Here is a 27,356-nt window from a genome sequence, read left to right on the forward strand (position 1 = left end):
GAGTAAACCTCCTGGTTTACATGTTAGTCACTGGTGGAGTTGCCCCTGCCTCAGAGGTAAGGAGGAGCCTTCTCAGAGCTGGCCAAGCTCCAGAGCAGTCACCTGTGTGCCGCAGATGGGATCCTCGCACAAGTACACGCCCGGCGACTGGCCGTCCTGCAGGCTACCCGTGGCCACCTCGGACAGCAGGTCCCTCAGGTTCTCTTCTTTGCCCCACACTTCCACGGCTGAGATCCGGACTGAGAAACGGGCCCCGGTTTTTTCTTTCCGTTCATTTATCAGCTTGAAGAGCCAGGAGATGGCACAGGGGATGATGCCTAGGTTTTGCATGGAGTCATCTTTTCCGATCATGGTGTAGGATTTTCCTGGGAGTGGAGGGGCGGGAAAGAGAGAATGGCACTTTGAGCGTCCCGGCGTTATTCTGTGGTCTCAGGGATAGACATCATGGATGCGGGAGAAAGGCGTGGAGGTGCGGGGGAAGGGAAAAGAGGACATGAAAAGGTGAGCAAAATACTCAGTACTTGGTAACCACAGAAAGGCACTGCCTAGGACTTCTGATTAAATGGCTGCGATAAAGAGCCCTGGCAAATGACAAGGTTAAATGACAATGGACCTCCAGGAGGATCCCAAAAATCACAGGCTGCCTGGTTCTTCATTGTTCTACACATAGTGGAAAGGCATTGTTCTACACATAGTGTTCATCACTGTTATGGTGTTTTTATCATCACCTCAGATTAAATCCACACAGTTAATACTTTATAGCCCTTCTCAAGTTAAATGCTGTCTATATTTTTAGAGCATGAGCAAAGTCCACTAAAATCAGGATCACTGCTTTCATCAGAGATGGAGAAGGAAGGAGTGGGAAGACAGTGTCAGAGGGATGTGAAGGGCTTCCTGTCCCAGCCTGGACTTGGGCCCCCTCATCTCCAGGGCCTCTGTGGGCATCTCAGCCAAGGGACATGTTTTGGAGCTTCCCCCAATTACTAACTTTTCAGGCACAGAAGGTAAGACCTGGTGAGCAGATGGCCATAGGTCAGGATGAAGAAGGCACCTTGTCAGGGTGTTTAGCTGCCTCCCTCCCAGGGTCCAGCACGAGGACACCCTGATGTTGGGAAGCAAAGGATGGCTGTCGGACTCTCCCCAGCCAGGTCCAATCACGGTTCTGGGCTTTGCTTGGATCTGCTCCTCTGACTCTTATATTGGCTCTATCACCACTCCTCATGAGGGGACAGGGGGCCCTTTCTGTTTCCCAATAGCCCCTGCTAAGGAAATGTACATGTTCCTGCTGGCTTTCTAAGGATGACCTTAACCTGGACCAAATGGGAACCACCCCACTACTCCTCTGATCATCTCTGGACCTTGAAGGCCTTCCTAGACAACTGGGTAGCTACTTAGATATCTACATTTCAAAAGCAGAAATGATAATTCATGGTTATTTAATTCAATCCCTAAGGGAAACAACCTTTCCTTTCATCTGAGGACTCTGGGACAATGCAGAAGAAGGAATAGGGTGATTGGGGATCCAAGGAACAGAGAAACAAGTCCGGCTCTCACTGACCCAACTTGGCATGGCCGAAACAGAACACGCAGCCATCTGCCCCATTGACCACAGACTGGATCACCTCCGCCACGGTCCCAGCACACACTTCAGCCTGGCGGACATAAGAAGAGACAGATGCGGTGAGCAGACCATTAACAATGGAAGTGGGAGCTGCTTCCCTGGGCCTCAGGCTCATGGCGTCCCCAGATGGGTCCGCCTCCGGTACCTCTCTCTCCACCAGTGTGAACACAGTAACTGCAGCTCACCCTTCTGCTAATTTCAGGTATATTTCAGCTGCTCTCTCTGCAGACCAGGCAGAAACTGGTCGGAATGGGAACAGAGGGTTCTTTGAGGGACCTCATGCCCTCATCTGCTGCTATTCTCATTCCCGGACATGAGAATTTAAACTTTCCATGGGCTTTGCTAACTAGATCCTTCCTTTACACACACACATATACATACACACTCCTTATACAATGGGCCAGGCTTAGTAGAGGGAAGAATGTGACCCGCTATTTCAGGAAAGTGACCTTGAGAAATACTTTATTTTAATATAAGCAGCAGTTCCGTGATGTCGGTGTCTCCCAGTCTCCTTCCTCTTTCTCACTTGGCATCTCCTCTTTTCAAAGCCAGACTTTCCTTTCTTTCTCCACAGATACAGTGAACGTCTGCAGATCCTTCACAAGTAAAATGCACTACTCCCGTGATGGGCCAGGCTCCTGACAACTTTTTGCATTTCCCCATTAACACTCAAGCATATAGTGCTGTGTGGACCATAAGGACTCATCAATTTTGTGGGCCCATGTGGAGGTCTGGGGACAGGAGAACAGACTCATCCTCTGTGTGCTGCTCCCTCCTCTCTGCCTGTGCCCGGAGCCAGGGCTCTGGGAAGCACTCCAAGGCTGTGCAAATGGGCTCACAGTCCTCAGAGCACCAGGCCCCCCAGTGGGACTCTGAGACCGGTGGCCTCAGCAGTGAATGTCACCATTCAGTGCCAGGCTGCAGCTGCATAATGAACCTAAGTGTTCAGAAGTCAATTTTTCTCTCCCAAACCAAAATGGAAAAACCACATCCCAACAACTGTGAATTGTTCTGGTGGTCGCCTCAACAACTCTGCTGGGAGTACCTCCCAGGTGAAGGGGACATCAGGACAGGGCTGCCATGGGGACCACAGGACCAGGCAACACAAACCTGGGGTGAAACCCCAAGACAGGCTCTAGGATCTTGATTCATTTGCCAGAGGCTGAATGAACTATGCTTTCTTTGTACATAAAGAAAGATAGGGGTTAGGAGGCTGAGAGCTCACGCTGATTTGTCCTTAAAAGAAACTACATTAGATTCAAGGTCAGCAGGGAGAATGTTGGTTGTGCATGGACCAAAATGCTGTCACCGAGTCACCTGTGCCAAGGCCCGACAGAATCATTTCAGGAGAGACCTCACATGGCACAGGGCAGGAGGTCTCCCCGGGCAGAGTCCCTGTGCAGTGCACACTGGGAAGCATGGTGAGTGAGCCGTCCATCTGGAGGCCCCGTGCTGCTTTTCTGGGACCCAGAGAAGCCAGCAGCCTCCTGGGCATGGGCCCCGTGGCAGGGCCACATCTGCAGGAAGCCTCTGCTGTCTCGCAGGTCTGAATCCTCCCACTGCCTGGCCTGCTAAGGACTGAATTTGCCCCCTCCAAAGCTCACAGGTTGACACCTAATGTGAAAGTCTGAGGAGATGGGCACTCTGGGAGGTGACTAAGTCATAAAGGTGGAACCTGCACGGAAGGGATTATGAAAGAAGCCCCAAAGAGCTCTCCAGTCCTTTCCTCTGTGTGCAGACACAGCGAGAAGACACCGTTTATGAACCAGGAAGGGGCCCTCACCAGACACCACGTTTGCTAGCACCTTGTTCTCAGACTTCCAGCCTCCAGCACGGTGAGACATCAATTTCTGTTGTTTATTTTGTAATCTGTGCTGGTTTGGTATGGCAGCGTGAACAACGGACAAAGTCACCTCCGCAAAGCCAGACCCAGCAGCGGTCGGCCCCCAGCAGCGAGAGCTGGCGACAGCCAAAGCTGCTTAAGGATTCTAGGAACAGCTCATAAGGGCAAGGGGAACTATTCTAATCGCTCCTTTGCTTCGAAAAGCTGATATCCTTAGACACCAAGGGAAAGTAAAATTCCTAACTGTCCGGGGCCACTAAGGCAGCTGCCACTTTACAGACCAACAGTAAGGACCTCAGAGCAGAGCCCCGCCCCCACCCCAGACATGGTTGGGCTTCGCCACTTTGGAGGCTCAGGCGGCACTCACCCCTTGAGGCTGAGCCTAGCCATGGCCAGCAGCATGATATTAGTATGAACAGTGGTGATTTAATATTAAAAATAGCTCACATTGCCTGACCAGGCAGTGGCACAGTGGATAGAGCGTTGGACTGGGATGCAGAGGACCCAGGTTCGAGACCCCGAGGTCACCAGCTTGAGCGTGGGCTCATCTGGTTTGAGCAAAATCACACCAGCTTGGACCCAAGGTCGCTGGCTCCAGCAAGGGGTTACCCGGTCTGCTGAAGGCCCGCGGTCAAGGCACATATGAGAAAGCAATCAATAAACAACTAAGGTGTTGCAATGCACAGTGAAAAGCTAATGATTGATGCTTCTCATCTCTCTTTGTTCCTGTCTGTCTGTCCCTCTCTATCCCTCTCTCTGACTCACTCTCTGTCTCTGTAAAAAATAAAATAAATTAAAAAAAAAATAGCTCACATTTACTGAGCACTGACTATGCTCTAAGTACTTCATGTATCCATTCAATGAATCCCCACAGCCTTAAGGAGGTACATTTTGGTTCTGTCTCATTCTACAGGTGAGAACACTGAGGCCCAGGGACATTCAGTGACTTGTCCAAGGACACATTCCTAGGAAATAGTGGATAAGACACAACACCAACCCTGGCTGGGTAGCTCAGTTGGTTAGAGTATTGTCCCAATAAGCCCAGTTTGGAGTTCAATTCCCAGTCAGAGCACATATAAGAATCAACCAATGAATGCATAAATAGGTAGAACAAATCAGTGTTTTCTCTCTCTCCCTTCCTCTCTCTCTAAAATAAATAATTTTTTTTTTAAAGAACACTATATAGAACAGTCTCAGAGAGGTCAAGGGGAAGAATCTAGAAAAGATGTCAACTCAGGAAAGGGGTTATAAACAAGAGACTCCAGCTTTGAGTCTCAGTTCTCTCATCTGTGATGTGAAAATGTCAATACACCACAGAATTCTGGGAAGAATAAGTTGCATAGGAAACTTCTTGAAAACTGTACATTTTTCCAAACTATAGTTCAGTACAGTATTGGAAATGTTAGCAAACCTAACGCATCCTAAAGTGAGTGCTTCTAACATTGAGCATGCGAGCTCTGCAGCCGGGTATGAAACAAAAATAATACTAACAACAAAAATGGCTCCTTTTTCTGGAATAAATTTAAAATGCATTCATAGTCCACACTGAATCTAGGGTTTGCTTTGGAATTCTTACAACTTAGGGAGATTTGCTTTTATAAAGTTTTAACAGTGCTAATTAAATTATTTGTGGGCCATTTATTGGCCCCAATATCAGCTTTAGATTAGTGAGCCCATGGAGTGGGACAAAACACAAAAGAAATGCAATGATCGACCTGGAAATGCTGAGGTCGCCGGTTTGAAACCCTGGGCTTGCCTGGTCAAGGCACATACGGGAGTTGATGCTTCCAGCTCCTCCCCACCTTCTCTCTCTCTGTATCTCCTCTCTCTCTCTCTCTGTCTCTCCCTCTCCTCTCTAAAAAAAAAAAAAAAAAAAAAAAAGAATAAATAAAAATAAATAAAATAAAACCTTTAAAAAAAAAAAGAAATGCAATGAAGAGGGAAGCCATTGAACTGGTTCATAAAGTATTTTGTCTTTTCATGGTAAACTCTTTGGAAACCACATGCTCAGCCTGTTAATGACAAAAGCCTACAACATGTGCTATCTGCTGACGGTGTGATGCAGGCACCTGCGTGAACATCACATCTTCCTACCTGAGATGCAATACGGAAGAAGTTAACAGAAGCTGCAAATGCTAGCTGTTTTGTCACCAGGTTCCGCTAGAGGGTATTGGTCACTGTATTGCACTGTGTTTTGTATAAATCTTGGAGAGTGCTAGAAATTTATCAGGAAGGTGCAGGTGTCTGATGTCGAAATGCAGGCAAAGCAGGCATCTGTGTACCTACAGCCTGGGTTATAGATTCCCTGAGAAGATTTGGTTGCACCAGTTCATTGCACATGAGTTGCCCCAGATGGTGCAACTGGATCTTCTATGAGACATCTGTTCCTACTGGGATGGGCTCCAGGAGCTTTGGGTTAGGAATTTTGGCACCCCGCACTCCCAAGATTATATTCATAGCAGATTAATAAAAAATGGTCACAGTTATCCACCTTTCCCTGTGTGTATGCCCCTTGCAGTGTGACTTTGCAGCCCCTCCAATTAAGAGGTGGAGTCTCTTCCCCACCCCTCGAACCTGGGCCAATAGAACACAGCAGAAGAGATGGTGTTTTGATTCTGAACCCACATGCTTGGATCATGCCATTGCCCTGAGGGGAAGTCCAGCACAGCCTCTTGGTTGATGAAATGATGTGGAGAGAGATCAGATGACCTGGCCACCGCCATTCTAGACCACTCGAAGGCCAGCCAACCTCCAAACAAGTGATAACATCCAGCCAAGATCAGCAGAGCCACAGAATTAAGCTGAGTTAGGGACAGAAGAGTGCTCAGCTGACCACAGACTCAGGAGCAGTAATAAATGTGTCTTATTCTAAGCCACTGAATTTTAGGGTGGTTTGTCATGCAGCAGTAGCTGACTGACAAAAGAGCTATCCCAGCCTCCCTTCTCCCTCCACTCCATGTATCCAGGCCACAGGACTGTGTGTCCACCTCCGTTTCCCTGCCTATGTATGCTCCAGTTTCTCGCTAGGACTACAGACTTGCCCTCTTCAGGGTTCTAAGATCCTTATTAATTCTAACCCATGTCCTGGAAGCGCTCTTCCCCTCTTACCCACACACAGACCAGCTGCCAGCACCTAAATTAGGCTTAACCCTCCTTCTCCTTAAGGGCAAAGGGCATATTTTGTTGAAATCCCAGCACGATGGTCCTGCCCATGGTATGACACCAGCTATTCATAAGAATGAAACTGTTCAATGGAGCTCAAATTGGCTTCTAAGCATCACGTAGTTGGAGTAACTGGTCCTTCAGAGTGCTCTGCGTGACACCGAATGAGTCACCAGGTCCCAGTGAATGATTAAAATTGCCTGGTCAAGGCACATATGGGAGTTGATGCTTCTAGCTCCTCCCCCCTTCTCTCTCTCCCTCTCTCTCTCTTCTCTAAAAAATGAATAAATAAAAATAAAAATAATTAAAAATTAAAAAAATACATCCTTAAAATGAATTAACACTGCCTGCCCCCAAGGGGAGTTCATATTTACCTGAGAAGCATCTTGTGGAAAAACCGCATCAAAAGCAAACATCTTAGGAGGCACCTGGTTGCCCCTCTTTTGGAAGGCATTTTGACCTCCACACATCAGGGGGTCATACAAGGTGATCTGCTTCTTCCGTGGGTCCACCTTTAAGAAAGAGCTAGACTCTGAGGTATCGCGGGCCAACGTGGAGCAGATGCGAAGCATGACTTTCACCTGTGAAGACACAGGAAATGGGACTGAGGTGGATTATGCTGGAGGCGATATGATGGAACACCCTTGTGTACTCTGGAGACTTAAGCATACATGGTTGCATGGAACCTTCACATGGTAAATTATGACAATGAGCCCAATGAATTAGCAACCTGCGCCTCAATGGGTTATGAGAAAACTTATTTATAATTACCAGGTAGAATATTTTGATATGTCTGTTACTTCATTATAGAAATGGCACACCATGTTCTTTGTCTTCCTATTAATATAAATGGGAAATTAACTGTCCCCTGGTGGCCCAATTACATAGATGAAAAGGTACTCTGGACTACCACGCATTCGGGCTGGTGTAGTTCCCGGAAGCTCACAGATCAATAAACTACGGACATAAAAGTGCCCATAATTTACTTCTCGCCTCTCTCTGCTCATGAGGACTCTTGGAGAGAAAATCCAGTTATTAGTGTCATCGTTAGAGGCCTGTGCAATGGCCTGTTTTTAATGGCCAGCATTTGAGATGTGTTCCAAGGGGCAACAGCGATGAAAGATGTGTGTAAACCATGTTATCTGGCATCCCATTGAGTGCATGGAAGTTGACATTTTGGGGAATAAAAGCACATCTCATTGGGAAACAGGAGGCAGCACCCCTCTGACCCACCTCCTGAGAAACTGAACATGGACATTTCTAGTGTCTGTGACCAACCCAGCTCCACCCTCACGACTGAACGTGGTGCTTATGGAAACACATGCCTTGCCCTGGAGTCCTAAGGTGAGCAGAAGTCAAGTTGAAGCCACACACACAGCTCTGGAGAGTTGGGTCCTGGGGAAAGAGCCAGCATTGGGTCCCCTGCCGGCTCTTTGTTACTGTGTTGCTAGTTCAGTCCAACTGTGTTGAGCAACTACTATGTGCCAGGTACCAGGCTAGGCACTGGGAATACAAAGACGTGTCCTATATTAAGTGGCAGGCAGAGATAGACACAGGCACGAATCATTTTGTGCTATGATATGGCCAATTCTGAAGCCCCATACAGGATACTTTTTAAACTCCTCACTGTGTCTTGTCTTCTTCAGCTAATCAACAGGCAGGTCTGATGAAATCTCAGTTATGCAGTTTTGGGGAGGAGGCTGTACATTTTTAAATAAAATCTGTCAAACACACAGAAGTGCTCAGAGAAGGATCTATAGTGTCTAATGGAGTGGAGTCGTCCTCCTGACTACCTCAGCCTTGTCTGCCGTGTGGGAATTTGTTTACTGTGTATAATCTGACATGCAAAGAATTTTGAGGGCACTGGGCTCATCAGATATCCCATGCAGTGCCCAGCTGCTCCTGTTCTCACCCCTGATGGACAGCACTCAAGTGTGGGTCCATGGTGGACGGAGCATAATGCTGGGATGAGACCCACCTCCCGGGGTTCCAATCTTGGTTCTCCCACTGTGAGGTCACACAATGATATCTACTATTTCCTGAGGCTGTTATGTGTTAGGTCCATGCTGTTACCCACAGTATTTTATTTAATCCTTCCTAGCCTGGGTGTAGGCATACTTGTCCAGATGTTACAGAACTTGTCTCACATCACTGAACCTGTGGATGGTGAGGCTGAGATCTCACCCTACCACTGTCCAGCTCCCAAACCTGTACTTTTCCATTATGTCAACTTCCGCTTGCCATACACGGTCGAACTTCTCAGAGCCTCAGTTTTCTCACCTGTATAATAGGAACAACAATGCCTATCTCGTGGGATGGTTATGAAAGTGAAAGGAATTGACATGTGAAGTACTGAGTGGGGGGGGGGGGCTCCATCCCAGAGTGGGTGAGTATTGCTCTCCCTCTTCCTCTTCCTCCCTATACATGCTCCCTCTGAATCATAAAACCCTGGCATTTTCCAATCACAGTGTTAATGATAAGGTTTGGAACTCCTTGTCCTGGACTCTGGGCGCCACAATTCACAACAGGACGGGATCACTGCCAACGGAGCTTGGCCTTCTTTACAAGGCTCCTATTCACGGGACACCATCAAGTCCCACAGTCACTCTGTATATGACAGTAACCACCATGTATGTCTACATCTACATCCCATTAGGGCAATTTCTCATTCACTGCGAGTGCCTGCAATCTTATTTCAGTTCTATTCATTCATATCGATTTGTCCCAGTTACACAGCAGGTGTGGTAAGAGCACGTCTTCAATTTGCAACCTTTGGGGGCTGTCTTGGGGCCTCCAGGCTTTCGGTGAGCAAATCCCTCCAGCCTAGCCTCTGAATGGGACTAGTCAAGGCTGATACAATGCCAGGCAGAATTGATGGAGTCACATGGCCCACTGCTTTCCCATCTCACAACTCACATGCAATTTCTGGGTAACTAGAGGTGCTGAATGTAAAAGATGAGCTAAGTCAGGCATGGGCCTATGAGGGAAAGCAGGAGAGAGGGGACTGAATTAGTGAGTCATTTGTCAAAGGAGGAATTCTCCTGCATCTTAATGAAGTTCTAAGCCTGCAGTTCAATTTCTGTAGACAGGCTGAAGATACCAGCACTGGTCTGGCCAAGGAGATACACAGTTCTTAAAAAACCATCAAACCTTGGGCTAGGGGAGATGCCGCACTCCATTCTTTTCTTTGCAATTGATTTAAATACATGGATCTTTTTCCCCTTTAAGGAAGGAAACTGGGTTTTTCTGCTTCACCTCCTTGGTGTCATTATTCCTTTAGCCCAGTACTCCCCTTCCTGCCTCGTCCTCACTAATTAAAGTGCTTAGAGGAGACCACTTGTGATCCAGAAAAGACCCTGGACTCCTAGCCAGAAGTTCTCACTTTTGCTGCAAACCCTGGTAGTTTCTTAGCAACACTGACTTCAGCCCTCCCTGTCCCTGCTGCTCTGTTACCATGCACTGCCTCTCCCCAGCACTCAGGGTGAAAGAGACAGTCACTAAGTCACTTCCACTGGCAGGACCAGAGGAATGGGACTTAGAGGGCTAAAGGCACAGGGACAGTGCGGGGAAGGAGGGCCTGACCCCAGTTCAACCAACAGCAGGTCAGCACTGTCTCCCGCAAAGACCTCCCTGGGTGAGACCTCCTCTGCCATACTTTCCTAATTACTCCGTGGACACTACAAGATAGCGGGTGCTCTGGGCAGCAGTGGTCTCTGTGACCTGCTCCTTCATCATATGCACACTTCCTCCTGGGCCACATGCTGGGGGGAGGGAGGACTTGTGAGACACTCAGGAGAGCGGGAGTGAGAGCCCAAGTGCAAACACTCTATCATGTCGAGGCAACTACATGGCCTCAGGGGGCCAGTGAGTAGTGGGGCCCCCAGGTGCTCACTGTTGCCACCACACATGATCACATGGACAGATAGATACTCCTGTCTGTCCCTAGCCACAGAGTACAAGCACATGGCACAGACCCAGGGAGGCTGTCCCTCTGCCCAAAAGCTGGCCAGTATGGGGCTGACTATACAGTTCAGGGGTGCTTGGGGTCTACTTGACCATTTGAAGGATTCCTTTCTATATCAAATTAATAACACCAGAAGACTTTCTCCTAAGCTTAATTTTCAAAATTAAAGCAAAAGACTATGTAATGTACATACACATACACAGTGAGAGACAGAGAACAAATTATTCTCCCCCTGCCGTTTGGTTTGCTCACCAAAACAGAGTCAGATTACTACATAGAGAGCAGGCTGACAGCTGTTGGGGAAAGGGGAGGGCAGGGGGGGGGGGGAGAGAATGAGCGAAGAGGACCAAAAAAAAAAAAAGAGAGAGAGACTCATGGACACTGGCAGCAGTGTGGTGATTGGGGGGGGGGGGGGGGAGGTGGAGGGGACAAAATGGTGTGAACACACAATACAGTGCACAGAGATGTGTTGTAGAACTGGGCACCTAAAACCTGTATAATTATGTTAACCAGCGTCACCCAAATAAACTCAATTAAAAAATATATATATGGTTTGCTTACATATTTGTAAAGGTGAGAAATCCATATCAAATTTGATCTGAGCATCTAAAAACTAAGTGTGGCCTTTCCCTTATTTTTATCCCTTTCTTTCCTGTCTTGATCAGATGTGATGGATGTGCTCACACTGTCTACTTACGGTACATTAGTCACTTCAGGAGAATTCTCCAACCATTCTAAATAAGGTGATTGGAGAGACAGGAACGCTAAACAGTGTATGTATTACACTCGCTTTTCTGCTCTACCAAGAAGTTAAGCAACACTCCACATCCTTCTGTGCTTAGGACATTCTGGCAAAACTGTTGTAAAAGATTTTGATGAAGTGCTAATTTCAAAAACACACTGCAAGAAACTAAGGGGGCAGTTTTCCAGCCATTATTTAAAGAGCACTTTGCTCTTTATAATATGAGATTCCATTGCTAGCCCACCATGGCACACTGAACCCCGTAAGTAAGACCACTGTGCTCATTTAACCTGACGTGGGAGAGAGACAAAGATGTTCCGAGGAGAAGCACATTCAAATTGAGTTTTACAAAAGGAGGTGGTTTACACATTTGTCTAATGAAATTTCTAGAAATGATCTGAAATTACTTTTTCTGAAGGAAGATCTTGATGGTTTTGGAGGACTGAAAGGTTCCAAAAGTTTTTTCAGGAGTTCACAAGAATCATCTGCCAAGTAGTAATGGTCTTGGGGGTCTCAAATAACTCCAGTACCAGGAAGTACAGGCAGGGGGGACAAGGAGGCCGTGGGCCCACATTTCCAGAGGGAGCTTTTCAACACATCTCACAACATCAGTGTTCCATGAAAACACACTTACTGTTAAGAATCGCAGATCCATACGAACGGGACCCCGGAGATTCTAGCCACCATGTAGAGTTGTTAGTTATAGAATAAAACAAAATTAGGTTGCATTTCTTTGCATAAAACACAGTGATGAGCCTACTTGACTAAGTCAAAGACCGCGGGCTGTCTTCACCTGGGGGAAGTCAGAGTGGTTTGGGGGTGCAGTGGGAAAGAGCAGAGCATTCTGGGTCTATTCTGGGACAGCGTCTGCTCTGCGGACAAAAATCAATGACACAGTCAGCCAATCAACCCTCTGCGCCACAGCCATAATGTCTTTAAAAGTTTCACCAGTTTTACATTTACAAAGGCCTCTCTTTCTTCCATCTGGCTCCCACAACAGCTTTGTTAAGGGCATATTATTACAATTATAATGACCTTCATCCCTACTTTAAGACTCAGGAGATTGAGGTACTTCAGTGACTTGTCCAGAGCCAGTCACTTTGCAAAGGTGAAAGGGTACTAGCCTTTGACCCGTTCTCTCTGCAGTGAGTGTCCTGGTCAGACCCAGAAGAGGGTTCCCCCCCACCTCCGAACCCAGCAGGGCCTGAACCTGCTCTGTCTGTGGCTGGGCCAGAGCCAAACCACCTGAAAGGAGCCAGGCAGGGGCTGTCCCTGCGCCTCTCCCTGCTCTGGGGAACCCGGATCCTCAGAGGTACCGACGAGTGAGCTCAAGTGGTGCCAGACAGCAAGTAATGAGCAGCAAGGCTGTCGGAGGGAGAAGGGTTACAGCAGGGGTGGTCAACCTCTTTATACCTACCGCCCACTTTCTATCTCTGTTAGTAGTAAAATTTTCTAACCACCCACCGGTTCCATAGTAATGGTGATTTATAAAGTAGGGAAGTAACTCTACTTTATAAAATTTATAAAGCAGAATTACAGCAAGTTAAAGCATATAATAATTACTTACCAAGTACTTTATGTTGGATTTTTGCTAATTTGGCAGAATAAATCTTTATAAAAACAACTTACTATAGTTAAATCTATCTTTTTATTTATACTTTGGTTGCTCCGCTACCACCCACCATGAAAGCTGGAATGCCCACTAGTGGGCAGTGTGGACCAGGTTGACTACCACTGGTTTACATGATTAAACGTCAGGCTGGGCAGGGTGATAAGTGATGGCCCAATGAAGTAAGTGTGAGAGGATGTGTGCAAGACCAGCCCACAGAGCCCGGTAATGAGATGCAGTCAATAAAGGAGTGCTCCGGGGAATGGGGGGGGGGGGGCGCATTCCCAAAAACTCTTCATCCCCAGGCGTCTGTCACCAGGATGCAGCTCTGGAGGGAGTAGAAAGCCAGGGAAGCCGTCCTCCCGCTGGGCACTGCTCAGGGCCAGCAGCCTTTGGGAGAAGGGTCCCTCACACCAATTAGCAGGCTGGGGAGAAGCTATCCGGGCTGTGAGAACGGAGACAGGCACGTTTCCAGGCCTTGTCTATTAGTGGAGACCGAAACTCTGACAGCAGCCTATTAGAAAGGGTCTCATGTCCTAGCTCATCGCGTGGGGGAATTGATTTTAAATGTATGAGCTGGCTGAAACATTTGTGCTAAGACGCGGGCTTTCTCAGGTCAGAAGTGAAGCAGGAGGTGGGATTCTGTGGAATCCCTGGCTGACCCCTTCAATATTAAGGACACTGGATGTCAGTGCATCCTCCCCTGTGACCATTGGAGTTTGGCCTGGAGCTGGAGAGCACACACTCTGGAGACAGGTGGCCTGGGTTTGAGTTCTGGCTGTGCCTTTATAGATGTGTCTCTATGTATAGTGATTTTACCCCCTGCAGGCCACATCTACAAACTAGTCATAGTAAGAGTAGTGCCTAGCAGTGCTGTTGTGATCATTAAAAGAGCAGATGTTGGTAACACCTCTTACAACAGTGTCTGTACATAGCGTGTGCTCAATAAATGTTATCTACCGTATTTTCCATGTATAAGACACTCCCATGTACAAGACGCACCTTAATTTTGGGGCCTGAAATTTGAAAAAAAAAAAAGTATTACATAAAGTTACTGAACTCATGTTTTATTCATCATTAAACAATGAGTGCAAAAACAATAAGCATGATAAAGTGGGAAATGCAAGTAAAAAAATCTACAACCCCTGTATAAGATGCACCCAGTTTTTAGACCCCAAATATTTCAAACAAGGGTGCATCTTATACATGGAGAAATATGGTATTATTACTTTATAACAATAATAATTATTATAATTTTAATATAGCTTTAGTATCTTTAATATTTATAAATTTTACAATTATTCTCATTATCGACAATATGACTCTGCTGGAAAGAGCAAGAACATTGGAGTCAGACAGATCCTGGCTCTTTCTAGCTGTGTGACTAGACAATGTATAATTTTTGCATGGTTTCCACATCACTATAATGGGAATAATAACCCAAATCTGGAAGGGTCTACATGATTATTAAGCAAATAATCTGCCAAGTCCTTGGCACAAAGTTGGTCCTTGATAAATAGTAGTTACCAGCATGCCCATGTCTTCAGAAATCTAAGAGATGATCCCTGTTGTCCCTACATCCACCTTGGACCTCAGAGGTCAGGAGACCTAGTCACTAGATTCTTAATCATTTTTATCTACATGACAGCCCTCGAGGGGGGAAATGTTGCCTCCCCACACTGTACAGAAATAACGCAGGCTGCTCGCTTGCCCAAGGCTGCCTGAGTTTTATGGACTCAAAGTTAATGTTAAGTCTTCCCACTCCCACCCATACCCTCTCCTGCTTCATTATTAGTAACTCTTGGGTAAGCGATAATCAGAGAAAAACTATTGTGATTAGTTTGTGGTCATTTCATCTTTTGACACCCCTCCCTCCAACGATAAAAGGGTATGGAAGGCATTTCTGAGGAGGCAGCAGTGGTCACTCCTTACACTAGAATTCTTCCAAAGGGGTTCGGTCTGGATTTTAGGACTTATTCTTAATAAAGGGCCCATTCACTGCAAAAGCCCATGCGCGTACTGTGACCGGAGCACAAACAGATCTGTCATTAAACAGCAAACACTCCGGAAGTGCTGCCCCCACCGGTGCAGACTGTCTGTCACCACAGAGATGCTGCTGGCTTGACAGACAGCGGATGGGGTGTGCTGTTTCTCTTTCCTGCAGCCCACTTTATTATAAACACGGAAACTCCAGCCTGCTAATAACCTGACACCTGATTCAGTGTCTTCTCACCCCACCACCAACTTCTCCTTGGTCCTGGGAATTTCAATGTCCTATTGCTTCTGCCCTTCAAACTATGTAAATTAATATGCAGGAATCTCAAAATAAGCCAAGACGACTGTCTAGAAACACCAGCTACTCGATCTACCATGGGACTGTGGAAAGCACCGTACTAAGCAACCTCTAAATCAAAAGGGCAATGGCCGTGATCCTCTAATAGTTAGGTCTGTATTTTCCTGGCAGTCATCACGTAAGTGTATGTTCTTTGTACAGGGTTCCACGCACAACCTGGGGCTATAAAGAGCTTCAAAACCAGTTCTTGTCTTCAAAGGGCTTACAGTATAATAGCTAAGACAAAAACCATGTAAGAAAGTGTTACAAAAGACTTCTGTCCCGGGCAATAATGAGCACCCATATGGGGGCGAGGGCATTCCCATTAGGGGAGCCGGGCCAGGACAGGATTCCTGAAGATGTTCAATGAGACTTGAAGAGGAGTCGGTGTCAGTCAGACACCCAAGGCAGGGCACGGCACACCGGGCGGAGTGAGTATGTGGGTCAAGGCATGAAAGTGTGTGGTTGGAACCTGCAAGTAGCCACGGGGCCCTGGGCCAGGTTTCTTAGCTTCTCCGTGCCTCAGTTTTCTCATCTGTAAGCTGGAGATGGGAGCAGTGCCTCCACCTCATGCGAGTTGTTATGAGAACTGCATGAGATGATACATGTGGACTCCTGGCAGAGAGCCTGGCACAGGGGAAGGGCTCGGTGAGTGTTATTTGACGGCTTTACTCTGATGCCATTTAGAGTGGGCAGAGTGGAGGAGGGGTGAGAAATTCAGCTGGGAAAGTAGGTGGATGTCAAATTGCAGAGAGACTTAATTTCCAAACTAAAAAGTCTGTACTTAACCCAGACCAGGGCCACTGAGGACAGAGAAGGACGGTAACTGGGAGGGAGGTGCCCACTGCTGCCTGCAGGACACAACTCAGCACTCACAATTTCTCCATCTGGAAAACAGTAACAAAACACTGCCAACTTCTTCCAACTGGGGCTGCTATGAACTCAAGGGGAAAAGTGCTTGTTCAACTTATACTTGTATAGCATAACGTTTAAGAATGTGCTGACCACTTGCCCATGTGTCTACTGCGGGGCCTGTGTCGACGGCATGGCTCTGCAGGGTTAGCATCTGCTGCGTGCGTGTGCACTTGGTGCCTGTATCTGCCATGCAGCTCGACAAGGAGAATAACGAAATCAGTCATCAGACAGACAAATATTTATTAAAATGCTAATAAGCTTGACTCCTCTTACCTAGGGGAGCAAGCATGCCAAAATGTTTGCATTCAAGAGAAGAGCCAAAGAAATATCTGCTCCAGAAGTCTCAAGAAGAGAATGTTTGTTTTATAGCCATGTACGTTAATCCATAGGACAGAGATGGCTCTGTTCTGCCCACAGAACAGACGACGGTGGTGGTCGTCAGGAGCTGCCTGATACAGAAACATCTCTTTCCCCCCTGCTGGAGGAGGACTAGAAGGGCTGGATTGTGCATTAGCTCACCCACTGGACATTTCTCTTCCCTGGGTCTGATGCCTATCCCTGGTTAGTGACTGGGTTTCTATCACACAGGTGAACAGAACAGACTCTTCCCTTTGTAAACTTTTATGAGGTAATTGGCCATCTAATATGGCCTCCAGAGGCACATTTTTGTTTAAGTAACTACAGATTCCAGGGAATTAACTCCACACAAGCACACAAGAAAAGCTCCTGTTTTCTTCCTCAAGGTCAGCAAACTCTTCCAACTTAAACTACTTGTTGCAACCCAGACTGCTGGAGCCCCTCCCAGAGTTTCTGGTTCAGCAGGTCTGGGTGGGGCTGGAGCAGTCACGCTTTCAGTGAGTTCCAGCGGCTGGTCTGGGTCTCACACTTCTCGGGAGGTACGGTGGCTTCCTCCTCACGGACGCTGCGCCACAAACCCCACTGTGAATCACAATTCATGTGACTGTCATGCGCTGGGGAAATGAGTCTGATTAATCTGAAAGATCCTAGTAGCTAAAGAAAGGATGTTTTTGTACTGTCAAAACAGAAGTGGCTTCTGCTTCTATTCCACAGCCCTACTTGAGGGAAACTCTTGAGTTCTCAAGTGAAATAAGATGTGTCAACCTTCAAAAAAGCAAAGCAAAGCAAAACACAAAACAAAAAAAGATGTGTCAACCTTAGGAAGGGTCAATAGTTTAAGGAACTTTTCATCTAAAAGTATCCCATATCCTGCAACCATACTGGTTTGGTCCTCTAGTTTTTGCCTCCAATTGTTGTTTTTTTTAAATTATGATTGATTTTTTTTTTTAGAGAAAAAGAGAAATATCAATTTGTTGTTTCACTTATTTATGTTTTCATTGGTGATTCTTGCATGTGCCCTGACTGGGGATTGATCCTGCAACCCTGGCATGTCAGGGTGATGCTCTAACCAACTGAGCTACCTGCCCAGGGCTCCAACTGCTCTTATTACCATCATGGAAGCATAAACTTCCCACAATAAAATCTAAACAAACTCTTCCTTACAGATTCTTTTCTTCTTTCCTCAAACAATTACTAGGGACCTGATTCAAATTATATTTCTCAGAAAATCAGTACTAGAGAAAATCAACAGTTGTTTTGAGACCATTTTTCCCCTAGAGAATACTACACTGGGTCTACCACATGTGGGTGTCTGTGTGCAAGAGTGTGTGCACGAGTGTATTTGAGGGTAATGTTTAACACTTCCATTTAACATTTTCTAGAATCAATAAGTATGTATAGTTGAAAAGAGTGGTCAATATTTATTTCAGGTAGAAAAAATAGGTATTCAAATCAGAAGACTTAGGATCATTTCTGTTTCTAGGTCACAATTTACCCAGAACAATGTCAAATTTGATGGAAGTGTTTCAGAATCAACCAGTCACTAAAAACATGAAACACTTATTGGATGAAACAGAGAAGATTTTGCTTTGCTGGGTGCATAGACACTGGCAACCTTGCAGCCATTTTGTCCCCCAGTTTTGACACACTAAAAATGAGGATGATGATGCAACCCAGATCCACCTTGAAGGCCATTTAGGTATCAAAAGATCTTATTATGACACTATCCACCTATAACAGCCCAGATGGCAAAGGGCCCTTGGGCAGCATTGGAGAGGGCTTGAGAGACCTTCAGTCCAAATGAACTGATTTAATAAACTCTCATGCATGATAAGAAGCATTCATCTATAAAAGAGAGTAAATGAGACTATAATGAATTTTCCCCAGAAGGTCGAGTGAGGGTAGGGATGTCTGGGTGGAGACATGCCGGTGGTAGCTGAGAGAGATGTATAGCCAGTGCTAGGCCACAGATTTGGTGATTATGCTCCAGGCAAAAAGCCCCTCATATTTGAATTTGTAAAACTGAGTGCTTTGAAGGACAGCCTGCATCTTATTTATTTATACCCCCAGTATCTCTGAGAGTACCTTCCAGCCATCGGGAGCTCAAGTCTCAAATCTGAGTGTTAGAAAATGGCGATGGAAGTATTCAGAAATGGGATTTTCCTGGGAAGGTTCTAGATGAAACCATAAGGGGAAATGAAAGGTGATGTGAAGGAGGAGGAAAAGGGCTGTATAGACAATAATGACAAGTTAGATCAGGGGTTGGAAATGTTTTAAAAGCCACCAGATTCTAAACTCTTACATTTTTAGGGGACGAGTAGGAGGTGGGCATTATGTGGACTGGCAGGATAGAGGGTGTATCTTCACTTACAAAAGATATGGAAAGAAGGGTATTCTGACTGCTGGCTTCTCTAAGGGATAGGGTGGTGTGCAGAACTTTTTGTGGGGAATAGACAATGCTCTCAACCCTTATGCTCAATGTCAACTCTTGCATGTGGTTCCCATGTCCCTGTCTATCAAAGTTGCCTACCTGGGGGACAAGGCAAGAAGACATAGAACCCTTTAGACCAAGCCCAACCTATTGCAGGTATAGTGAGCACAAAACAGACCTCCCACTGAATATATTTACGGTTGCTTTGGCAAGTTTAATGGAATGCCCCCTAAAGTCACTTTTTCCTTGTGCTGCTGGGCTTCAGCCTGCGGAAACATATTTCATTCCTTTTAAAAAAGCACAGGCTATGATTAAGTATATTTAGGGACTTTTAAATTAATGGCCTGATAAGTTGTAAAACAACTCAAAATTGTGTAAATGTGTATTTGGGAATTTTCAAAAATTGTAAGTTATTGACTCAACAAGTCTTTTTAAAATGTTCTGCTCTATTATTCAAATCTTTACCATGTAGTTTATTGACAGGTTGCTGAATACAATGACTCCCCAGGTGGGCGCACAGTAAATTCACAGCATGTGTTAGCCCTTCATTAAGAGGACCTGCTAATCACTCACTGGTTATATGGGGCAGGACTCAGGGTGGTACTAGAGCTGCATGAAATTTAACATCCTTCCTTCTTCCCTTTGTGTCCAACTGATCTGGCTTCCAATGGCCAATAAGGTCTTTGCTCAAGTCTCAGTAGTTGCCCAGATGTAACGGTTACACCTGTGTTATGTGCTGTTGAGTCAGCTCCCATTTCTGGCCACCTTATGAATGAGTGATGTCCACAACATTGTGTCCTTAACAGCCCTGCCCAGCCCCTACAGACTCACATCTGTGGTTCTTTTATGCAGTCAATCCATCTCCTGTTTGGTCTTCCTCCTTTCCCACTGCCTTCTATTTTTCCCAGCATTACTGTCTTCTCCAAAGAACCTTGCCTTCTCATGAAGGGCCTGAGGTAGGACAGCTTCTAAAATGGTCAGGTCACTCTGAAGCTCAGCAGGACAGCAGCAGCCACTCCATGTTACTGTCAGATATACAGATATCATGCCTGAAACCCAAAGAGCTAAAGTGATACACCCCAGTTCAATGCTTAGATGTGAAGCCAGTGTGGTGTCTACACCACTTGCCTCCCCATTTAATGGTTTTCCACCTGAAGGCAAGGTATTAATGAGTCTGTGGTGTGGACTCTTAAAAGAAGACCCCGGGACTGAAACCCCATTCAGCCATCTTGACCATAGAAGGCATTCACTGAATATAGGTCAAGGCAAGAGAATGGATGGCTCTAGGCAAAGTGACCTCACTGCTTAAAACACTAATCTATCTATCTATCTATCTATCTATCTATCTATCTATCTATCTATCTATCTATCATTATAATGCTCAAGAATGCATTTGCAAAGAAATTCCATGCTATTCTAATCTAGAGCAAAGTCTCATCAATAGCTCTTGGTTTGAACTTGGGAAAAAACTGGAGGTAGAGAGCTTGGTGACTACCTTGTCAAGTAGCATCAACTCTTGCAGATCTCTTGGATATCAACAATGGATCTGAAGAAACAATTGTCTGAAGCATGAGTTTACTCAAGAGGGCCGAAGGGTTGACACCCAAAGGGCATGCAGTTTGAGATCTCCCTACAGGTGGAATCTGCATTTTAGCAACCTGGCTGGTGAGGGGACCAAAGCCATCACTTGGCCCCTGCGTACCACATAGCCTGACTCCGGTCAGACAGGGCTGCTGAGAGAGACGGTCTGCACTGAGGAGGATGGATGCACTGAGCTCAGAGTAAAGCCTGCATTGTAGGTCCGTGTCACTCTAATGGCAAGACAAAGCTCATGCTGTTAGCGGCAAAAGAGATTATCTGAAATAGCCTCTCATGCCCCCATCTGCTATTACAGCATGGAAGAAGGAATGAGGGCAGCACACAGGATGGAAAATGACAGGGAGGCAGGGGGTGGGAGGTATAAGCTATCTCCATCAGGGACAAAGAGGGATGGCAGGAGAGAAAGCAGAAATGTCTTTCTGTCTCAGTGAGTGAGGAGGGCTCTCTGGAAGGAATTGATCTGATCCACGCTGGGCCAATTTCCCTCCGTGCCCTGCAGATGCATGTTCTGCCCTCCTCCATCCTGCTCCGTACCCAGGGAGGCAGGGCTGCTGGACCTCATCATGCTTGGGAGGGAGGAGGGCCAGTCAGGAGGCCCCTGCACACTTCCGAGTCTTGGGCTCAGACCCTGCTCCTGCTCTGACCCCTCACACCTAAGGATACTGGCTCTCTGCAGCAACAGCCCTGGGCCACTGTCCTAGTTTCCTATACCCTATCCATCCTTGTGTAAACAATCTTATCATGAAACTCTTCCCCAAACATCCAAGTTGAAAATGACACCTTTTTGCTGTCAGGACCCTGACTGATACACCTTGGATGCTCAGGTAGCATCTTTATCATGTTTCCCTCACTTTGCAGGCAATGGCTGCTCATGGGGGAGAGAAGGGGGAAAGAGACCCTGGTTTCAATGTTCCACTGGCTAAGGGAAGACTGTAATATTAAATACTGGCTGAGTACGTTGGGCTTTGGGCCTTCTACGGTCTGACTTTCTTCTGTAAAAGTCAGAGTCCTTTTCCAACTGTCCAGGTGGCTCAGAGCACTGACTCTGTCATAAAGGTTGACACAGCTCGTAGCCCACGGGGCAGGGGGGTCTGAGGGCCTCCCACCTCGGCCACTCAGGACTCAGACACTATGGTTCCTCCTCAGAGGGAAGTCTTCACAAATACAGGCTGGTATCAGTGAACTGCGAGGCTCCTTTCTAATTGATTGGCTGCTACTATTTTACCCCGTAAGAAATTTTGACTATGAAGATAAACATGAATTTTTCTCTGTTCAAAGTTCCCAGAATGTTCCTCCTTTATGTGGTAGAAAACAGAGCACTGTGGTCCACATGTGAGTGGCAGTGAAATACAGCTCACAGAGCCAACTAATTTGTTTTTCCCTTTGGATGATGACCAGGTGGCTGGGAAGGAAGTAACTCAGAAACACAGAGAACATTGTTCATTCAAAATATTTTTTAAAAAAATAAAAAGAAAGAAATAGCACAAGAAAAGTTGAAAAAGGACTTTTCTCCACAGCAATGATTTCTTAGAATAAAAACACACATTCTAACATAACCAAAACCTGGCATTCCTCAGTTCATTAACTCAGTTCTTAGAACCCACTTAACTACTCAAAAGTAATTTCATGCAAAAGTTCAGTTTCCACTTCTAGCATCCTTTCAACAATAGACTCAGAGCACTGAGTGAAATCTGTGCTCCGCATGTGGGCACGGTCATCTACAAAATCCTGTTGGTAGAGGACAAGCCCCTCAGAGCAGCTCCATGGAGCCCTTGGGCTAAGGATTGAACAGTAAATGGACGTGAACACAGTCTCCATTCTAACCTTTACACTGTGGAGACCCAACTCACAGGAGGGCTCAGAACCAGGTCCAGCACAAGAACTTCTGTGCTCCTACTTGTGAAATTCCTGGTCATTACAACTGTCCTTCACCATCAGAAAGTGGCAAAACCCCACGGCCTCCGTAACTGCCATGGTGCACCTACTTAGTGCTATGGGTGTCCTCTACACCTGTGCCCACAAGAGACAAGTGACACCAATTTAAAGGAAAAGACAGAAGGGAGCCCTGTACAGATTAGATATGTGTTACAGCTTAGGAAGACATGCCAAAGACACCATGTGAACCAGGACTTCCACAGAGGGGAAGGGGATCAGAGCCAAATGGATGTCCACCTGGCTGGGAATGAGTTACGTTCACTGTCTGAGGCCAGTGGAGTCTCTGCCATGGGGCTAGTCCCTGGATCTGGGTGTGTGGATGGTCTGTGCACAGGGACAAATATTCCTCTGCCTCCGTATTCTTCCCCCTAAATCTGTTCACTCTGGACACACATCTTTTTTTTTTTTTTTTTTTGTATTTTTCTGAAGTTAGAAACGGGGAGACAGTCAGACAGATTCCTGCATACGCCTGACCGGGATCCAGCCAGCATGCCCACCAGGGGGCGATGCTCTGCCCATCTGGGGCATCGCTCTGTTGCAACTAGAGCCATTCTAGCACCTGAGGCAGAGGCCATAGAGCCATCCTCAGCACCCGGGCCAACTTTACTCCAATGGAGCCTTGGCTGTGGGAGAGGAAGGAGAGGGGGAGGGGTGGAGAAGCAGATGGGCGCTTCTCCTGTGTGCCCTGGCCGGGAATCGAATCCGGGACTCCTGCATGCCAGGCCGACGCTCTACCACTGAGCCAACCGGCCAGGGCCTGGACACACATCTTATGAGCTCTAAGACATACGTCTAGCAGAAGTTCACGTACAGAAAAGCTGAGTCAATGAATCACCACGCTGGGTTCTATCAGCAGATGGGAGGTGGGGTAGAGGAAATGCACCTGCCCAGAGCATCATAACACTGTCCCTTGTGCTTGGTTCCTTAGCCACCTATGCCCCCCTACCTCCTTCTGTTGCCCAGCTTAGACAGGACGCATCTGGGAGTCAGGACACCTGGGTCCCACTCCTGACTTTGTCACAACCTACCTGTGTGTTTACCTCTAGACCAGTGGCTCTCAATTGGGAACACTGGCAATGTCTGGAGACAAGGTCACCATTTGGGGGATGCTACTGGCATCATAAGGGTATAAGCCAGGGATGCTACTAAACACCCTGCAATGCCCCAGGCACCCCCACAGCACAGCTAGGTGGCCCAAAAAGTCAACAGTACCGTGGTTTTCTAATCTGCAAAATGAGAGGTCTAGATTAGATCATTTTAAAAAACCTTTTTCAGAGACAAAATTCTGAAATGCTGATTAAGTATTTGGGCAAGTATACAATTTTGGAACAATTTAGACACAGATCACATCATATATGATGCTGAGAAGCAAAACTTAGTCCTGCAAAGTATATAAATGCCAATAAGGTTGCTTATATGAGAAATAATAAGGAAATGTGTCCTGGAGGCCAGGGCAGTCCCTTATGCTATAAAGATGTGAAAAACTGCTCTGTGTCAACAACCTACCCAACAAGGCATTCATTTAGAGGGCAGAAAAAAAATTTCAAGTTCCAAATCCCAAGCTTCTACTTAGGAGAGTCTGGTGGGAAGTGATACATATAAAGTCCTCTTTGTCTAAATAATGTTCCAAACAGAAAAAGGCCAGAGGTGACTAGTGTGGAAATGGGTTTTAGAGGAGCTGCAATAAAGTGCCTCCCTTCCCAAAGCCCTGAAGAAAGGCTCACCATGTGATTACCGTAACAAGACAAAGAAGGCCTGGGCAGGTCCCCGGGAAACCTACATGATGCCCAAACACTCCGCGTGCAGGTTCAGAGGTGGCCAGGAGGCTTTCTGACCATGGCATATGACAATCAGCTCACACATCAGCTCAGGGAAACTTCTCCCATCTGGCTGTTTCACAGACATAAGTTGATATTATAGGTCTCTTTGGAAGGCCTCGGGGGTGGCATTTATCCCTAAATAAGTTGCTAAATCCTCACAAAGACAACTGACAGCAAGTCTGATTATTGGGAGTCTGGGGGAACTAAGAACAGAAAGAAAGAGCCCAGCAACAATGGTGCCCCAGGCTGAATGGGTGCTGGCCGGAACAGGCAGGCACAGAGCAGCTGGACACGCCTGTCGGGTCTCTTCAATGACAACGTGCGCTTAGGAGTCCTGGAGGCTTCGTGTTTATGTTTCATTCTCTAATTTTCCAATTGAGGGAAAATAGGGCACATGGGACTCTAAAAATCAGGGCATGAAGAGACTGGCTCTTAGAAGGTGATGGCCATCCTGAGTCTCCCCGAGCTGCGTCTGCAATGGCCAGTGCCGGGATGGAGCTCCCTGACGTTTGTTACCTGCATGTCTCGGCATCTATCAAGGGCGTGCAAGGGTAGGCGGGAAGGGTGCAATCCTGAATAAACTCAGGCAAGCAGGAAGGGACTCAGTAAGCGGCATGAGAGTGTTCACATCATACACTCTCTGCTGACAATGGGTTCATATTTATAACTCAATGAAAGTCATTCAGGGAAAATGTCATACAAAAACAAGTTGGATGGAAAAGGTAGCTCTGTTAATGGCTAGTTTCCTCCTAGGAACATTGATTAAGCTGTTGTATTGACTGCGCTAATAACATTATAGATTTTAAATCTTCATTTCCCCAACTTCATCATCCATATGACAAAGTGTTTTGAACAAAGTCACTCTCTGATGGGGATAGTTAGAAAATGCAGGCATTGTCTAACTAATGATAGTCACCAGCTCCCAGAACCTGACTCATCTGGGAGTCGGAGTGTAGAAAGAGTCTAAAAACATGGCAGTGAGAGAAATCTAACTTCCACCTAGCCAGGAAGAGATCATTGCTTTTATTTTTATTTTATACTTTGAAAAATACACGAGAGAGAATCTTCCTCAGACATCACTTGTCTATTTTCACCATTCTTTGAAAAGGAGGTTGATAATGTGCAAGAATAAGAAAAAGGCATGTCTAGGACAAGAGAAAAGCCCCCTGCATCCCTCATGCCCATGATGCTGGTGTACACAGTACCTCCCCCTGCCCTTTGCAACCACCGAAACTGAGATAAGAGAAGTCAATGGCCCTGCCACAGAACAGGAAGGCAAAGGGTGGGCCACTAGGCAGCCTGACCTCCAGTTAACGGGAAAACACCAGCCCTGATGCAGGATGGCTGGAGTGAGCCTCCCTGAACCTCCCGGACACTCCCCACTGCTCCTCAGCCGTAGGCTCCCTCTCTAGCTGTGCCAGAAGCATCTCCCTGGCCTCAGACACTCATTCAAATTAAATGGTCTCTAAGAACTAATGAGGTTTGATCTAAAAATGGCCCCAAACCAAAGCATGTCAATCTTCATTCTCAGAAAGAACTTACAAAAGCAATTGATCTTTTTCTTTTCCTTACCCAATTTTCAATAAGCAAGAGAACACCTCTGAATGGGGAGGGGTCAGTGACATAGCAAATGAAAGAACGAACCGAACAGGCAATAAGATGACAGAGAAGGAACTGTCTTGGGGGGGGGGGGCGGGTAACGTTCATTCAATACTTTGAAAAGCATTGTGGCCTCGGCTGACTTTGGGGCTCTCATCTGAAAAATAAGTATTTTCATTTACATAAAATCTGCATCTATAGGTTCCACCATAATCATCCCAGGGACGAGGGCAGAGTGCAGCCCTTTGTTTCTTATTTGCGGTCTCAGCATTTCTGGTTTTGTTTTTGCATCTTATTCTGTGTGCATTTCAGGCAGGTTAGAGAGGTTTTTATTTCTCCTCAGGTACTGGGCCAAGTGTCAAGAACTCTATTGCTGTGTATATTTATAAGGAGTATTACTCTACAGGACCTCGGCATTCAGAGTGGTGGTAGGAATGGTGAGGGTACATTTTGTCCATGTCTATGTCAGGTAGACACATCCATCTTTCAAATGGGGGGGGGCATCTCCTCATAGACAACACACCCAAGCCCCCAAAGTACCTTCTACTTTGGGACTGCCTTCCACCACATGGCATTTCAAGGGGTCACACTAAATAAAAACAAACATGTAACCCATGTACATGACATACCTTGAAGGAAACCCAGGCATTAGATTGGGATGGATGTGGGTGCTAAGAAATATTTAGTATTTCTGCGATGATTCCTTCCAGGACATCAGATGGAATATTTAGTTTTTAAAATTTAATTTTTTAAATTTAAAAGGGGGTAGTCATATCCTGGAACTCCTATGGGTCTACCATATCATGCTTTTTATATTAAAAAAATAATAATTTAAATTTCTTTTGAATGCTGATGAACAGGAGACGCCAAATCTTTTTCACCTGCAAACTACTACCTTCTTTATTTTATCCAGCTAATAACACTGTTTCGTCTTTTTCCAAATAGCTCCAGATATATAAAAAAGATTTATATAGGTGGATGGGGATCCTCAAACCCCTCAGCGAGATCTTCTGAGCATGGCTTTTAAGATACCTAGAGGCAGAAAAAGCCCAATAGAGATCAGGGGAACTACCAGCTTTTAGGATATGCCCTTAAAGGCTCCAATGCCCCAAAGGGGTCTCATAGGATGCCATCTGGGTCCTGCTTCAATAGTGGAAAGGAAGGTAACTGAGCGAAAGCCTGCCAGACTTACATGCCTCTGCTGTGAGGAAACAGGGACACTGGAAGGTAGGCTTCCCCCTCGCTCCTCTAAGGGAGGGCTCAGTCTCTTCCAGCCCTGCTCCAGCCACCTATGACCTAACCTTGCCCAGAATGCTGGGGTTTGCCACTGAAGGCTGAAGGTGCCCAGGGCCGTCAGCCCCATCTACGATACTGTGGACGAGCCTAGGGTATTTCTTCCAAGAAGCAGGTAAACTGATCTCATTTGC

General features: G+C 46.3%; 1 protein-coding gene across 1 annotated transcript in view; it reads right to left on the reverse strand.

Moving 5' to 3' along the window:
* KIF26B (kinesin family member 26B) overlaps positions 1–27,356 on the reverse strand; it is a 467,067-nt gene that overhangs the window by 58,567 nt on the left and 381,144 nt on the right. The window contains exons 6-8 of the mRNA XM_066381702.1: positions 7,001–7,207; positions 1,559–1,652; positions 103–365 (exon numbers count right to left, since the gene is read on the reverse strand). Coding sequence (XP_066237799.1) covers positions 103–365; positions 1,559–1,652; positions 7,001–7,207 — 564 coding nt within the window. The remainder of the gene's footprint in view (positions 1–102; positions 366–1,558; positions 1,653–7,000; positions 7,208–27,356) is intronic.

This window comes from Saccopteryx leptura, chromosome 1, assembly GCF_036850995.1.
Source record: "Saccopteryx leptura isolate mSacLep1 chromosome 1, mSacLep1_pri_phased_curated, whole genome shotgun sequence".
Classification (NCBI taxonomy): domain Eukaryota; kingdom Metazoa; phylum Chordata; class Mammalia; order Chiroptera; family Emballonuridae; genus Saccopteryx; species Saccopteryx leptura.